We start from the raw sequence: 15,002 nt of genomic DNA on the forward strand, positions 1-15,002 counted from the left end.
GCAAGGAAAGGGCAAAGTGAGAGTTAAGAACGACAGAGTAGTTAACATGCATTAAGCTATTTCAATGGGCGATGAAAGGGAGAACCTCACAGTGTGAACGGGAGCTCTGCTTTCATTAGTAATGACTGCTTCCTCAGACAATCTGAAGGCATCTGAAACCATTTATCCAGGACACTGTATGCCACTGATGGTCTTAAATAAAATATTCACTCTTGTTGTTAGAACATTCATTTTTAACAAAGATGAAATAGTTGTTTCAGAGGTGTGAGTTTACACAAAAATTATGAAACTCAGTGAATCAGCGTCAAGTATCCACTAAGACTGTGGGCTTTTTGACATATGGCTCCTATATCATCTTTGACATGATTTAGGGCCTAATATCTCAGACTATTGTTTGGCATAATTTGCCGTTGTATTTGTCCATTTGTTATCTATTTTGTGCCGATTCATTACTGCATTGGGTTTCAGCCAAGAAAATAAAGAGTTTCATTTTCATTACAGTGCTGTTCTTTCCACTTTCCATCTTGTTACTCAGAGAGATGATTTATCAGCAGGGTTGCAGTTTCAAATGAAGAAATAGCAAGTTCATTCTGGCTCTTATGTGATGTACTTAGAGCCTGAGTCCGGCTATGAAAATGTCACATATGTGTTGCAAATCAATGTAAAACATGGATCAACACCATCTCCAGATTAAATTATGTGAAATAAGTTGGAAAAAAAACTTTCAATTGATATCTATAAAAGCAATTATTTGAGAAATTCCTTGCCAGTATATGACCTCAGAGACCTTTCCATGTTTTTTCCATGTTATTCCATGTTTGCAATATACTGTATCACTCTACATTTTATGCATGTGTGTGTGTTGCCTTTCCAAATGGTCATGGGGCCAGGAAACAAGTGTACTGTGGTAATATAAGTTAAGGTTCATATTCTTCAAATACATACACAAACAGATACACATGAGACGCAGGTACACACACACACACACACATATACACACGCTCGCACACACATACGCACACACACATGCACACGCGCACACACTCACACACACACACACACACACACACACACACACACACACATGCGCTCGCACACACATACGCACACACACACAGACACACACATACACACAGAAAAAGTCTCTGCCGGAGGCACAGTACAAATAGCAAACACATGTTATCTGTGTCCTCTTTGACCAGCAGTGTGTTACTGGTGACCTGCATTTTATTGCCTCCACTGCTACTGATCTTCAGGGATGTCTTTTTTTCCCTCTCACTCTGTGTATGTCTGTTTGTATGTCAGTGGTTATGTTTCTGAACATTTCTGAATCTATATTGTTGAAAACCTTGTTATCACCTGGTTGGGAAACAGTTAAATTATTATATATGTTTATAGAATAAACATGAACATATATAAGGCTTGGGGGCCTGGGGGCTTGGACACTTGGAGGCTTGGGGATTTGTCCATATCCCCAAGCCTCATTATGTACCTGCGAAAAATTTAACCACTCTTTGGTGTATGTGTGTTTCCTTCTCATGGCAGGCACCATGAAACAAGGCCAGACAATGGGTGTGCATGAGTATATACATCCGTATTAACATCTCACAATATTTCAGTGCTACCCACGTATCACACTTTCAGGGAGCACTGGATTATTGTACTGTAAGTGGAAACAGTTTCAGTATGATAGTGACAAAAGTCATGATTTTGGATTACTCTGAGTGCACCTCCACCAGTTATAGCAATAGCGCAGAATGCCTGCAGCTGAATTAAGATTAGGATTATTAAATTAACATGTTATGAAGAGGCAGAGGCACAAGTAGGTTTTGGTGTATTCTCTGTCCATTTGAGTACAGGTGATGCCATAGTGAGCAACAAAATTACAAAATGGGTGCCGGCATTCAAAAAAAAAATCTTCTCACGCCAAATTAAATTAACACTTCAACAGCATGCTGGACCAAGTGCGGGCACACTGATGAAGTGCTGATTTTGTTTATACAAAAATAAAGTGTTGTATGTCTTCTGTGGTCGTGGTGGTGTTTGTTTTCTACCTGTGGTATGTAGTTGCGTCTTTCCTGGCAGACAGCATGGAACCAAGCAAGACAGAACAGAGACTGGGCTCTGGCCAGGATGCCTCCTAGAACATGGTTACAGTCCACATCAGTATCACAACCAACCAAAATGAAAACCAGAAATATACTACTATTAGACTCAGAATCTCTGTGGTCTTCACACTGAAGGGCTGGACATGCACAACACACATATGGGAGTATATGGGGGAGTACATGTCCATCATGCTTTCATTATTTTATTATGTGCTTGCCTTGAAAAGGCAACACATCTTATTCTCTTGTTATTGTTTATTATTTACCAACACATGTTCTCCACCTTTAAGCACAATTGAAATAATGGTGCTTTCTATGTGTCATCTTAAATTAAACCATGTCTACTCTGAGGCATGGAAAAAGATTACAAAATGTTAAACAGTGGCAGAGAGCAACTGTGACATTAAATGAAAGCATATTGAAGTTTAAGGCAAGCTCATTAGCTACATCTGGTGTATCAGCTATGTATCAGCACACACACACACACACACACATATGTGTGTGTGTGTATGTGTGTGTGTGTATTCAGCACAAATTTCAAACAGCCATCAACCACCAACTTTAACAATTAAAACAATTCCTTCATTGAAGAGAACAACATTGGACTGAATATACAGTAGGTTGAAAAATACAAACAGACAATAATGTAATGTAAAATAAGAGCAACCTTTACTGATCTGCTCTGGACTCCAGGATTCATAGGTTCTCAGCAGGTTCTTCTTCAACCCTGGAGGAGCCTGGAGAAGGATAAAAAAGGGAGGATGATTAGACAGGGGCACAAAGGGGAGGTGAAAGAAGAAGGGGCAGGGTGATGGTTGAGAAATGAAGGGACGGAAGGACAGAGGATTAGAAGAAGAAAGAAGCGAGATGGTGTGGGGTATAGGGGAGCATTTTCTTATGATCAAATCTTCCAAAGTATTACGAAGCAGGTAGTCAAGAAGACTGGAGCACCTACTGTCTTTATATTACCACAGCCTGTTCTCTACCAACAGTCTCTTTTGACCTTTGCTTTATTAAATTACTTAACAGCAAGATTGAACTGTCTGAAAGTTCAAGTTACAAAGTCCATAATTTCACAGTGTCAACATTATAGAAGGATAGAGACACTGCGAGAGAATGAGAGGGAAGAAGTAAGAAAGAGAAAGAGACTTTTTCATGTGCTGCTAGCTGTCACTGTTAGCTGAAGTGGAGATACTGAAGAGTGAAAAGGCACCGCTGGGATTCGAACCCAGGATCTCCTGTTTACTAGACAGGCGCTTTAACCAACTAAGCCACGGCGCCAGGTGGCACCACATGTCTCAGTACAACTATTCCTGGAGCTCCTCCAGCCAGGCAGGAGCACATGATCACAGTTAATTTTAACACACAAAGGGTCAGACCTAAAAGCAAAAGCCTCTCTACTACGTTACACTTATAAAGCAAGAACTAGTGGAGATACTACACAAGCTAGATGAACCAGGTCAAATAATGGATGGATAGACAAACATAAGGTCTATAATGCTGATAAACAATATTTGCCACAACCTTTTAAACATTTGTATAGTCTGTACTATTTCTGTCAAAAAACACTTTTTCCATTGTCAAGACAATTTGTCGTGAGTGGATATTCAATCCACTGCAGATTTCAAAAGCAGAGGCTTCTCTTGCAAACATGTTTATTGATTATAATGGTGGATCTTTTTCAAAACGCCTGTCTCTGGTGCTGAAAGTGACATCGCTTTCAGGCTTTTCAGACATACACCAGGCGCGTCTTCCAGTATAGCGAAAAAGATTCAGAAAACAAAGAAACATATGCAGAGCCTTGATCTCAGAGAGGTGCTCCTCCCAAGGACCTGATGAGCTACCTGTCTCTCCTCAATTTACCAATCTGATCAGCCTCTTTGTAATACTCACAGCACAATCAGACAATTCAGTGCTGCTATAGAGTGACAGAGAGAAACTGACAGAGAGAGAGAGGGGTGGGGGGTGGGGAAGCCTGCCTGCAGGCTGTTAACTCTTAGACAATAGCAGCTGACACAGACCTTCCACCATCGCCTCAGGGAGACTGAGAGATCAGTTGGACTATGGGGACACTGTTTTTTGGTTGTTGTTTTTTTTAGTGTGTGTGTCTGTTTATGTGTGACTGTGTATGTGTGTGTGTGTGTGTGTGTGTGTGTGTGTGAGAGAGAGAGAGGAGAGTAATGAAATGTCAACATAATAACAACATAATAACCACTTGTTATTGCAATAAAGCAAACAGAATTGAATTGAATTTAGTGTAATTGAATGAGAGTCAATTTTTTTAATTCCTTGAATTGCAAATGTGTTAAATAATGGCTGCAAAGTAATAAACATGTGACTGGGATGTAGAAATTTATCTTTTGTGTGTGTGTGTGTGTGTGTGTGTGTGTGTGTGTGTGTGTGTATGTATGTGTGCACATACAGTACATGTTCATATTAGGTTTGACATGCAGTAGAGAAATTAACATCCGTTTAATTGTCATTGGTAATGTTCAGGATGCATGTGCACACATGTAAGTGTGTCATCAGTGAATCTGTGCATGCAACAAATTATGTGTCTGTGTGTGTGTATGAGAGAGAGAGAGAGAGAGAGAGAGAGAGAGAGAGAAAGCTGTCTGTGCAGCATGCTTGGCTAGTGAAGCAGCTAACCCCTTGAGCATGACTCCCATGAGAAGCACACTGAGCCCTCGAGTACGCATCACTAACATATCACAAGCAAACTTCAGCAACACTCACACACACACACACACACACACACACACACACATGCATGTGACCACATGCATACACACATGTAGACATAGGTACATACATAGAATAAAACACATATGTACAAACATGTATGTGCAGACACACTCACACACACACACACACCACACACACACACACACACACACACACACACACACACACACACACACACACACACACACACACACACACACACACACACACACACATCCACACCCTGCAGTTGTGTCATTGCCCTCATAAAAGCACAACACATTTACAAGACTGGGGCTTAACCAGGAGGATAAAACATGGCTAGATTCCACAGAGATTCACACAGATCAACAGTCTGTGCATGTAGTAGCATTGGCACTGTGAAATCAAAAGGGTCACTACCCAGGGAAAATAAATAACTCAAATAAACTGTGTGGTAAGCAGTGTGGAATAAAGAGGGTCGATATTCAGTGAAGTATAAGTAAGATGGTGTTCTCTATGTGTGTGTGTGTGTGTGTGTGTGTGTCTGTGTGTGTGTCTGTACCTCATATGTGATCTTAAGGCTGGACTGCAGCAAAATAGGAGGGAATCTGGGGTGAACTTCTGCTGTCAGCCACAGGCGGAAACCTGCTTTGGGCTGTAGTACATTCAGCTCCTGGGGAGGAACAACATTATACAGACACACATGTTATTTTATGACTGTATTGCATGTACCAGTTTCAAAGGCACACATTTTAAAGATGCACATATAAGTCAAAATTTACTATTGCCCAATATCACAAAGTAAGTCTCAAAGGCTAATAAGACAGAGAGCAACATCAGTAAAATACATAAACATTTATAAAGGTGAGATAAACTACATAAAACATTTATTTGAAATATTTGAACAATATATGAACACGATGAAGTAAAATACAGCAATACACTATATGTACATGTACACTATATGTGGATACAGATAAAAATGCACATATACAAGTCATGTCAAATTTATTTATAACATATTTTAAAAAGCTACAGTTGACCAGAGTGCTGTACAAAGCCAATATCTAAAAAACGTAAAAAGAATAAAATGAAATAAAATAATACACTAATAAAAATCTTAAAATCAACAGTAAAATCATTACAAATCATAAAAGTCAAACCTTAACATGAGAAATTTACACAACAGATCAGAGGGCCTTGAATGCCAATTTATAAAGGATCAAGACGGCCAGGCTGTTTCACAGTCTAGGGCCATGACTGAGAAACCGCAGTCAACTGCCAAAATGTGTAACGTACATGCACATAACAATACGCAGATAAAACTGACTATAAGCGGGATAAGCTTAGTTTAGTCTGACAGAGGTGTGGAAAGGGAGGCGTTGAGTGCACTAGCAGTGTTATAAAGCCAAGGTACAGACACCTCAGGTTCTGTACTCTACCTCACACATTCCCAGTGCACACAAACCAAATTCTTCTGTGTTAAAAAACACAGTTATACACACCATTACACCACTCACAATGGAACTACAATATAAAGCATTTACAAATCTTCATAAACAATCAGGACATTATGTAAACTGTCACCAACGGAATTATCATGTCATACATAAAAATACAAAGATTTTAATAGCTAGAATTGTGAGGACGGTACCTCGATTTGCATTTATCATTGCATGTGTAATCTCTGAACACTTAACTGAAACTTAACCAAACACCATCTGTAACAATAACCACACAAGCCAAAGATTGCTCCTCTTTATGAAAATTATTTTTCATATTTTGATATTAGTGAAGATACAGTATGTGCTTGAAGTAAAAGCAGGATATCTCTCTCTCTCGCTCACACATACAACCCTGTATGTATCAGTGGTAGTGGGTATGAGAGGATAAAGCTATCTGGTAACACACACGGCAGACAGCCATTAAATGAGCTTGACTTTTTTCTCACTTGTTCGATTTCATTTTCTTCAATCTATTTTTTTTTTTTTTTACAGTGATACACTTTCCACAATGACCCTGTCTTCAAGTCCTTCCCTCCAACTTTTACAATTCTTTCCTGTGATTGTCATCATACTCATGAACCTACATCTATGTTATTTTCACTCTCTTGATCACTGTCTTTCCATGTGTGTCTTCATCTCAATTTTAATTTCTCTCTCTCTCTCTCTCTCTCTCTCTCTCTCTCTCTCTCTCTCTCTCTCTCTCTCTGTCTGTCTCTCTCTCTCAGTCTCAGGGTTAAAAATAACATGTTGGTGCCTTAGGGTCTTGTGCCATCTGATTGGGTACTCACTCAAGGACTGAGATGAATTTCAGCACACACACACACACACACATACACACACACACACACACACAGATAAACAGACATAACATATGTACACACACACACACACACACACACACACACACACACACACACACACACATCATCTCATAATCGGTGTGTTTCTGCATCACTTGGACCCTGATTTGGTCTCATGGATGAGCACATGATCACAAAGATTCAAAGAAGACAGGAGTGGATGCCTATCTAAGAAAAGTGCTGTGTGTGTGAATGTGTATGCATGTGTGTATCTACACATACATGTGTGCCGTCCACTAAAACAAATCTTGTTGGGGGAAGATGTGAGAGAGACAAAAAAGACAGAAACATAGATTATTATATGCAGTGGTGCAAAAAGTACCACACCTTGCTAGTCAGGTGGAAGCACTGTTACTCTGGTGATGTTTTACTTAAAGTCCCCATGAAATGGCTGCACACGACTTCCACTTTCAGGTAAAACAGAATATCTTAAATAATGACAACATCCTGCACTAGTGGGTGTAAATTAAAATCTCAACTAGTGTTGCAAAATCAAAATCATATACATGTATACATAATAAACATTTTGGTTTGTTATAAGCAGATATGCATGCAAACATGTTACATTATAATGAATTTCCAGAGAATTTTCGGGAATTTTCCCTAGCTGAGTCAAACTGTTGTGAATATTGGCATAACCAGTGTGCGAAATAAGGAGGAGCAAAGGGGAGCACAGCTCCCCTGGTGGTGACATGAGCTCCCCTGGCTGGAAACATTGTGAAATTTTGGGAGACTGGTGCCTGCTCGGTGCTGGCCAGCACTGCACGGTGTGCGTGGCCACCCGGTCAGGTCTGCCGGATCTGGTTGATTATTATTATCAGATGATTATTGATGCAATGCCACGATTCACAGTTAATTGCACTGAGTGCATTAAACAATTTTGCAGAAGCAGGAGGACGGCATGATTTACGTCGTATCCACGTTCGCACGCTGTGTAACTGTGCATGTGCTCGTGCATGAGCGCCCGTACCGTACTTGATGATGACCAAATGTGCTTGAAATTATTTGCATATGTGAATCATGGTGCACAGATGAATTTACATTGAATCATGCAACATATTTGTTTCCACCAAAATGCAAAGTTGACTGTTTATATTTAAGTTTTATATTTAAGTTTTATTTCACACACTTGGGTATGGGGATGATGATTTTACAGTATGCTGGCATTGTGGCCTTTGGGTTAGAGGTGAGTCCTGAGTTCAGGAGATTAGGGTTTCCATTTCCAAAATGGTGATATTGATGTTGATATTCATTTTATTGATTATTGTTTATTTTTGCCCCATTCACCTTAAGTTAACAACAACAAAAACGAAAATTTCCCAAGCTTAAATTTCCATGAAAACTTTTTAAAAACCTCATTCAAATTGATGACAAGAAAAAAAAAAAGAAAATTCCCAAAATTCCCGAGCCGAATTTTCCCAGGAATTTTCGGAAAAATAGGAAAAAAAGTGACAGCAAAAATCTCCTGAAAATTTCCAATATTCCAGAGCGAAAATTCCCATAGGAATTTTTGGAAACTTTCCGGGAAATTTACCAGAAACTTTCCACGCCTTTGCAAGACTACTGTTGAGTCTGGTCACAGACTGGGGCTACACACACAGACAGACAGAGAGACAGAGAAACAGACAGACTCCACCATTACTCCACTGTGCATACCAAGTACCACAGCGGTGGGACATTAACATCAAATTGTTCATGGCATGAAACTGCATGGCAATACGAAGTGTTAAAACACTAAATAAATAAACAAATAAATGAATAGATAGATAAATAAATAATGAAATAATGAAATAATGAAATAAAAATACCAAATAATATTTCCTAATATATTTGAGACCTCATTTTGCGAGTTTTTTTTTTTTTTTTGTATTTACTTGTCACTAACTTAGACAATACAATTACGTATCACAATAACTCAATTTGATTACTGCAACACTATGATGAGATACAAAGATAGACAGATAGACAGACAGACACCCAGACAGCGACAGACATAGATAGATAAACAAACATACAAAGCAGGTGAGGGGAAAAAACAGAAGGAAGAAAGAACAACAGAAAAAATATGAGTGGACAGGGATGACGAGAAATCTACACTGCCAGTTTTGATTATACTCAGAGAATATTGACTCTGTCTCTCTAACTGACCAACTGGTTTGATCCCTGAGGAATGAAGGAGGGAAGGACTGGAGAGGCAGATGGTGGAAAAGAAGCAGGAGAGATTAGGGGCAAAACTGAGAGACAAGCAGGAGTGAGGAGATATAGTGAAAGAGAAAGAGGGAGAGAGAGAGAGCGAGAGAGAGAGAGAGGGAGAGGGGGGGGCAGATAGTAAAATGAAGTGAGGGAGGAGGCTCTCTTTGTCCTCTCTTGGCTGCTTTTCCTGCCTGCCCGCTGTGCCTCAGTGCATCCCTCCCTCCCTCCCTCTCTCCTTCCCTTCACCAACTCTGCTTCTTCATTCTCTCTTTCCTATGCCCCCTGCCTCCCTCGTTCTCCTCTCCCTGCGTCAGTTTTTCATTTCAAGCTCGGCTGCTGAGACCTCAACCTCATCAGTTACTGGGCAAAGTGCACAGGGGGAGAGAGAGAGAGAGAGAGAGAGAGAGAGAGAGAGAGAGAGAGAGAGAGAGAGAATACAGTATGAAGATGGAAAAAGGAGAAAATGAGGAGAGAAGAGAAGAGAAGGGACAAGCAGGTGAGTAAAGTATGAGAGGAAAAGAAAAAAACAGAAGACAGATGAAAGAAAAGGGAGCAAATGGGGAGAAATATGCAAAAAGAAGTGATGGAAGAAATGAAAAGAGAGGGAAGAGGAGATTAGAACAGAGGGGGATAAAGGGAGGAGAGGAGAGCTGTAATAGGCTATGGTTTAATTCACATTGGGAGCACTGACAGCCCTGAACACGAGGGATCTCTGGCAAACCCCAGGACACATGCACATAGACACACACACACACACACACACACACACACACACACACACACGGGCCAATCACTGCCAACACCTGTGCCTCCCAGTGAGATATGACCTGCTACAGTGACACAGCACTAAACAGAACCCCAGGAAACACACACCACACAAACACACAAAGGAAGTGAAAGAAACACACAAACACTCTTAACATAAAATATAAAGACACAGACACACATATTAAGAAAAAAATACAGAAAATGAAAGGCAAATGCACTGAGTGGCATACAAGCACAAACATTCACTAACTACATGCAGAGTGCAGGTGACAAAAAACCATGCATACGCTGAGGCCCAGAGATGAATACATAGAGCGACACAAAGAGAGACACACAAACACACACAGCAACACAGAGTGACTAATGTGGGCCGACAGCTAGAATGTAAAATGTGTATGTGCAGGAAAAGGACAGGAGGTAATTTTAGATATGGAAATTTGGGCAAGCCAGGAGAATGCCTTTTATGTGTGTGTGTGTGTGTGTGTGTGTCAGTGTGCGCACTTGTTTGACTATAGATTATTTCAGTAGCCACATTTGTCATAACAAAAACAAAGTTTTACTGAGTTGTACCGTCTTTGAAGAGCAGCTGAAGAGTGTTACTTTCTAAGGAGAAATTTATATGTACTTTGGTTTGATATTAAGAACAGAATCAAAAATAGTAAACCGTAACATCTGGAAAGTAAGTGAGTAAATTTAGTTTGGACAATATATTCAATCTGATAAATACCATATGTTTCTTACATTTACAGATACAGGTAAGAGAGCACATGATTTCATGACTAACTTTTGTCTTGCTCCTTAACACTGTGTGGGTAAGTGGTCTTTCCTAATTCAAAATTATACATGTGGCAATAAACTGGGTAAAAAATTGAATTTTGGGGGCAATACTTGCATACACTCATCCACAAAGTTATGATGAAACCTATCCTAATCATAAAGACACACATGCACACACATATCCTTAACACTCACACTACTTACTTTTTCTAGGAGAGGTAGCCATGCGGTGACCAGGTGAAGGTTTTTGAGGCAAAGCCAGTCTCCATTACGAGAACATTCTCTGAGTGTGGCTAAGGCCACATCAGCCTGTCCCTGACCCATAGAGATCTAGACAGACAGAGATAGAGAAGGAGGGATAGAGAGAGAGAGGGAGGGATGATTTGATTCCACATTATAACTCTTGAGAAACTGGAGGGCAGAAAATCACATTCAACATCAGTAATTCGTTTCCTCAGTGACACACACTGAGAAACACCTGTAAACTCAGATTCCGAGTATAACTTTCTGTACTCAGCAGCAATGTTCATGTTGTGTTCAAAATGGCTTAACATTCTTAGCAGATAAGTCAAAGAGACAGTTACTTAACTGTAATGGTAACTGAAGGACTTTCTGAAAACCCAATTCATGATGGCAACTTGGTGCCAACTACAGGCTAGATATGAGTTTGGAGTTAACAGCTTGAAGATCTTTTACTCTTTTACACTGATTAACTTTGTTACTGATTCAAGGACTTTTAATGCATAAAAGCTAAATGTGTCTGGCTCAAAAGAAAAAACAGTGATGGTCAGTTGTAACAAAAGCCTTACTTATATGAATGTACATGAAAATACAAATAGTTATATAGGCAAATAAAGTAGAGATTTAAAACTGAGCTGTACTTGACCGTGAGTATTAGCGCTGCATATTTAAACTTACATGATGAAAAGCACTGACTTCAATTTAACAGCACAATGCAAAAACTACTAAGTATCTTAATGTCTAAATTAGGTTAATTAATTTCCTTAGCTAAAATCATAGAATTTTAGATTTAACACAGAATTATTTCTCTGTATAGTCAACATAATCTCAACGATGGAAAACTTTTTGGTATTGACAGGCTTTTAAGTATTGACAGGCTGTAAACTGCACTTGAAAGAGACGCCAAAATCCCACTGCAATAAAAAATCCCATTTTCTTATATCTTTATAGAATATTTTGATATTTCACAACTGCATTAGCCACATATTCAGTATATATAGTATAACTGAAGGAGTGCAGTTTTATCACATGGTGTCATTTTTCTTAGACCTGTTATTGTCCTTTGCGGTGAAGAGCCGCATTACTGTATTTCTCAAAACCATTTTTCCAATTGACATTCAACAAGCTGTAGTGTCCTCATTTTTTTGCCCTATCAAGTGCAAGATACACTGTCTTGTAAATGTGAATTTGTGAAATGAAAAGAAAAAAACAAAACAAAACAAAACAAAACAAAACAAAACAAAACAAAACAAAACAAAACAAAACAAAACAAAACAAAACAAAACAAAACAAAAAATACAAGTCTGGTCCCCAAGAGCTTGCTGATCTGTCATGACATGTCCCGTTTGGTGCTGTTTTTCTCTACCTCATGATAGTTGTCCCTGCCCACAGTCTCTGCAGCGAGCTCTGTGAGTTCCTGGGAGGGGTCTGCCCCGGGAGAAATGATGATCAACACCGGCTCCAACTCTAGTGTCTCAGTGTAGAGACGTCGCAGGTTGAGAGGAGGAGGGGAGAGCTCCTTCATTCCTACAGACACGAGGTGGAGGACGAAGATGACAAGAGGGAGAAAAGAAAAGGAAGAGGGTGAAACGATGTTTAAAAGCTTGTTCCGAGGTCTTTCTATAGATAGAGCAAGTTTGAGTTGGGGGAAAAAAAAGCCCTTTCATACTCAAACCAAGAAGGAAAAGAAGAGGAGAGAAATAGAGAGAGAGAGGCTAATATTCAAGATCATGGCAATTTGCACAGGATTACGTCTTTGACCATAAAGGAAGGTGCTCTGTTGGTAGCAGATGTGATACACTGCAGTGAATGCTGCAGTGCACTGTACTCTTACAAAGCCGTGTATAACTCAGTAGTAACCAAACAAAGTGCATATACTCAATGAAAAAAACATACTGGAGGCATACACAAACTTGGAAGGCATTTAAAGCTTTCTTTTCGAACTTAATATGTTGCTCAATCAGCATCTGGAGGAGAGAGATACAGGTAGATGAAACAGTGAGAGAATCTTGGGGGCAGAGGTTGTAATGAGGGAACTGGGAGATGAAAGAGAGCAGGGGGGAAAAGACAGAAGGGTGGAGATTGTGAAGGGGACAGAAAAAGTGAGAATGGGAGGTTCAGTAGAGAGGGGGAGCATTGGGACAGGGAGGCAGAGAAAGAGCATGAAGAAGGGAGAGACTGCCAAAGGAAGTGATGGGCAAGGGACGGTGTCAGAAAGGGTAAGGGGTTGAAAGGAGGAAAGTAGATGGAGAAGAAGAGAGAGAGATTAGAAGAGGAAGATGTTGAGAGAGACAGAGCAAGGGAGATTAGAGGGGTGATGCACTATGCATACTGAGTGTGAGGTATGCAGCACTGTTTATAACACATAGCAGAAGAATACCTTGTCAGCCCCCTGCTGTTGAGAAACCAGACTCTCTCTGTATGTGCCTGACTCTCTCTCTCTGTGTGTGTGTGTGTGTGTGTGTGCGTGTGTGTGTGTGTGTGTGTGTGTGTGTGTGTGTGTGTGTGTGCGCACACGGGTGTCTGCCTGTATTTGTTTTCTCATTGGACATTATGCTCTAATCCTGCTGTAATGTGTTGAATCACAGATCAGATATAAGTTAACAGTCACACACATGCAGAAATGTGTATACAACATGAATAGTTGTATTAGATTAGGTTCATGTACAAACACCTACTGACATGATGTTATGAACACAGGCGTGCAAGCATTTATCAGCCGACTCCTCTCCCAGAAACGTGCATAAACACAAAAATGTGTATATACACAAACAAACACACGTGCGCGTGCGCGCGCACACACACACACACACACACACACAAACAGCTGTCTTTTCTGATTGTGACAACTGCCGCAGCCTAAACATTCTTTTGCTGTCTGCTGCCAAATACAATCTGCTGTACAGAAGTAAAAGCGAACACACGCATGTACACATGCACACAGACAAACACACACACACACATATACGCAAGGTCTTGGGAGAGAACATCTCAAAGCGACCTTTTACTGCATCACCATGGCAACGCTAAGAAAAATAAGTCATCTGACCGCATGGCTTGCGATGTCCGACTACAAAAAGGCAGCATTTACAGAATGTGCATGCATGCACACGCACCAACACACACACACACACACACACACACACACACACACAACACACACAACTACCTTTGGCATGTGCATGTAATCAGTATTCGAGCTGCAAGGTAGCATTGTCTTTCTGTGAACAGCAAAGTTCACCTTGGCTTTTATGACACACATTCAGGGCAGAGAGGAGCAGAAACAAAGACAGAAGCACGCTGTATCTTTGGTTAAAACACTGCTCACCTGAGGAAACACTGAATGGCCAAGAATTAATGAGCAGGCACTTCACCACAAGCACACACACACACATACATACACACACACACACAAGTGCCAGTGCATTACAGGTTTTTCCACTAAATTCCAAAAAGAATCACTTTATTTGACCAAGTGAATTTGCATTAAATGCTGATTGTTTAAACACAGGAAGGATATCCTTTTGTGGTTCGTTGATTAAAGATAGGGAAAAGAGCTGAATGATTAAGAGAGAGTATAAGTGCACGTGAGAAAGGGTGTGTATGTTTGAGAGACAGAAAGGGCCAGTGAGTGCGCCTGCATATGTGTGTGTGTGTGTGTGTGTTTGTGTATGTGTCTGTATGTGTGTGTCTGTGCGTACATGCATGTATGCGTGTGTGCACACGAATGTGTGTGTGTCTGTGTGCGCCCAGGCATGCATGTGTGCGTGAGTGGCGCCCAGGCCTGGACTGGAGGGATTGAGTGAGATTAGCTTTAAGAGGATTACAGACCATGCCTCATTAGC

The 15,002-nt window shown here is 40.4% G+C and overlaps 1 protein-coding gene and 1 non-coding gene across 2 annotated transcripts in view; both read right to left on the reverse strand.

Annotated features, from left to right (window-relative positions):
• Window positions 1-15,002, reverse strand: part of dync2h1 (dynein cytoplasmic 2 heavy chain 1) — a 208,879-nt gene that overhangs the window by 40,212 nt on the left and 153,665 nt on the right. Inside the window, exons 81-85 of the mRNA XM_030066488.1 lie at window positions 12,524-12,684; window positions 11,122-11,247; window positions 5,377-5,487; window positions 2,776-2,845; window positions 2,055-2,140 (exon numbers count right to left, since the gene is read on the reverse strand). Of these exons, the coding sequence (XP_029922348.1) occupies window positions 2,055-2,140; window positions 2,776-2,845; window positions 5,377-5,487; window positions 11,122-11,247; window positions 12,524-12,684 (554 nt within the window). The remainder of the gene's footprint in view (window positions 1-2,054; window positions 2,141-2,775; window positions 2,846-5,376; window positions 5,488-11,121; window positions 11,248-12,523; window positions 12,685-15,002) is intronic.
• trnat-agu (transfer RNA threonine (anticodon AGU)) lies at window positions 3,316-3,389 on the reverse strand. The gene has a single exon. It is a non-coding gene; the product is annotated as a tRNA-Thr (tRNA).

The sequence above is a fragment of the Myripristis murdjan genome, chromosome 13 (genome assembly GCF_902150065.1).
Source record: "Myripristis murdjan chromosome 13, fMyrMur1.1, whole genome shotgun sequence".
NCBI lineage: Eukaryota > Metazoa > Chordata > Actinopteri > Holocentriformes > Holocentridae > Myripristis > Myripristis murdjan.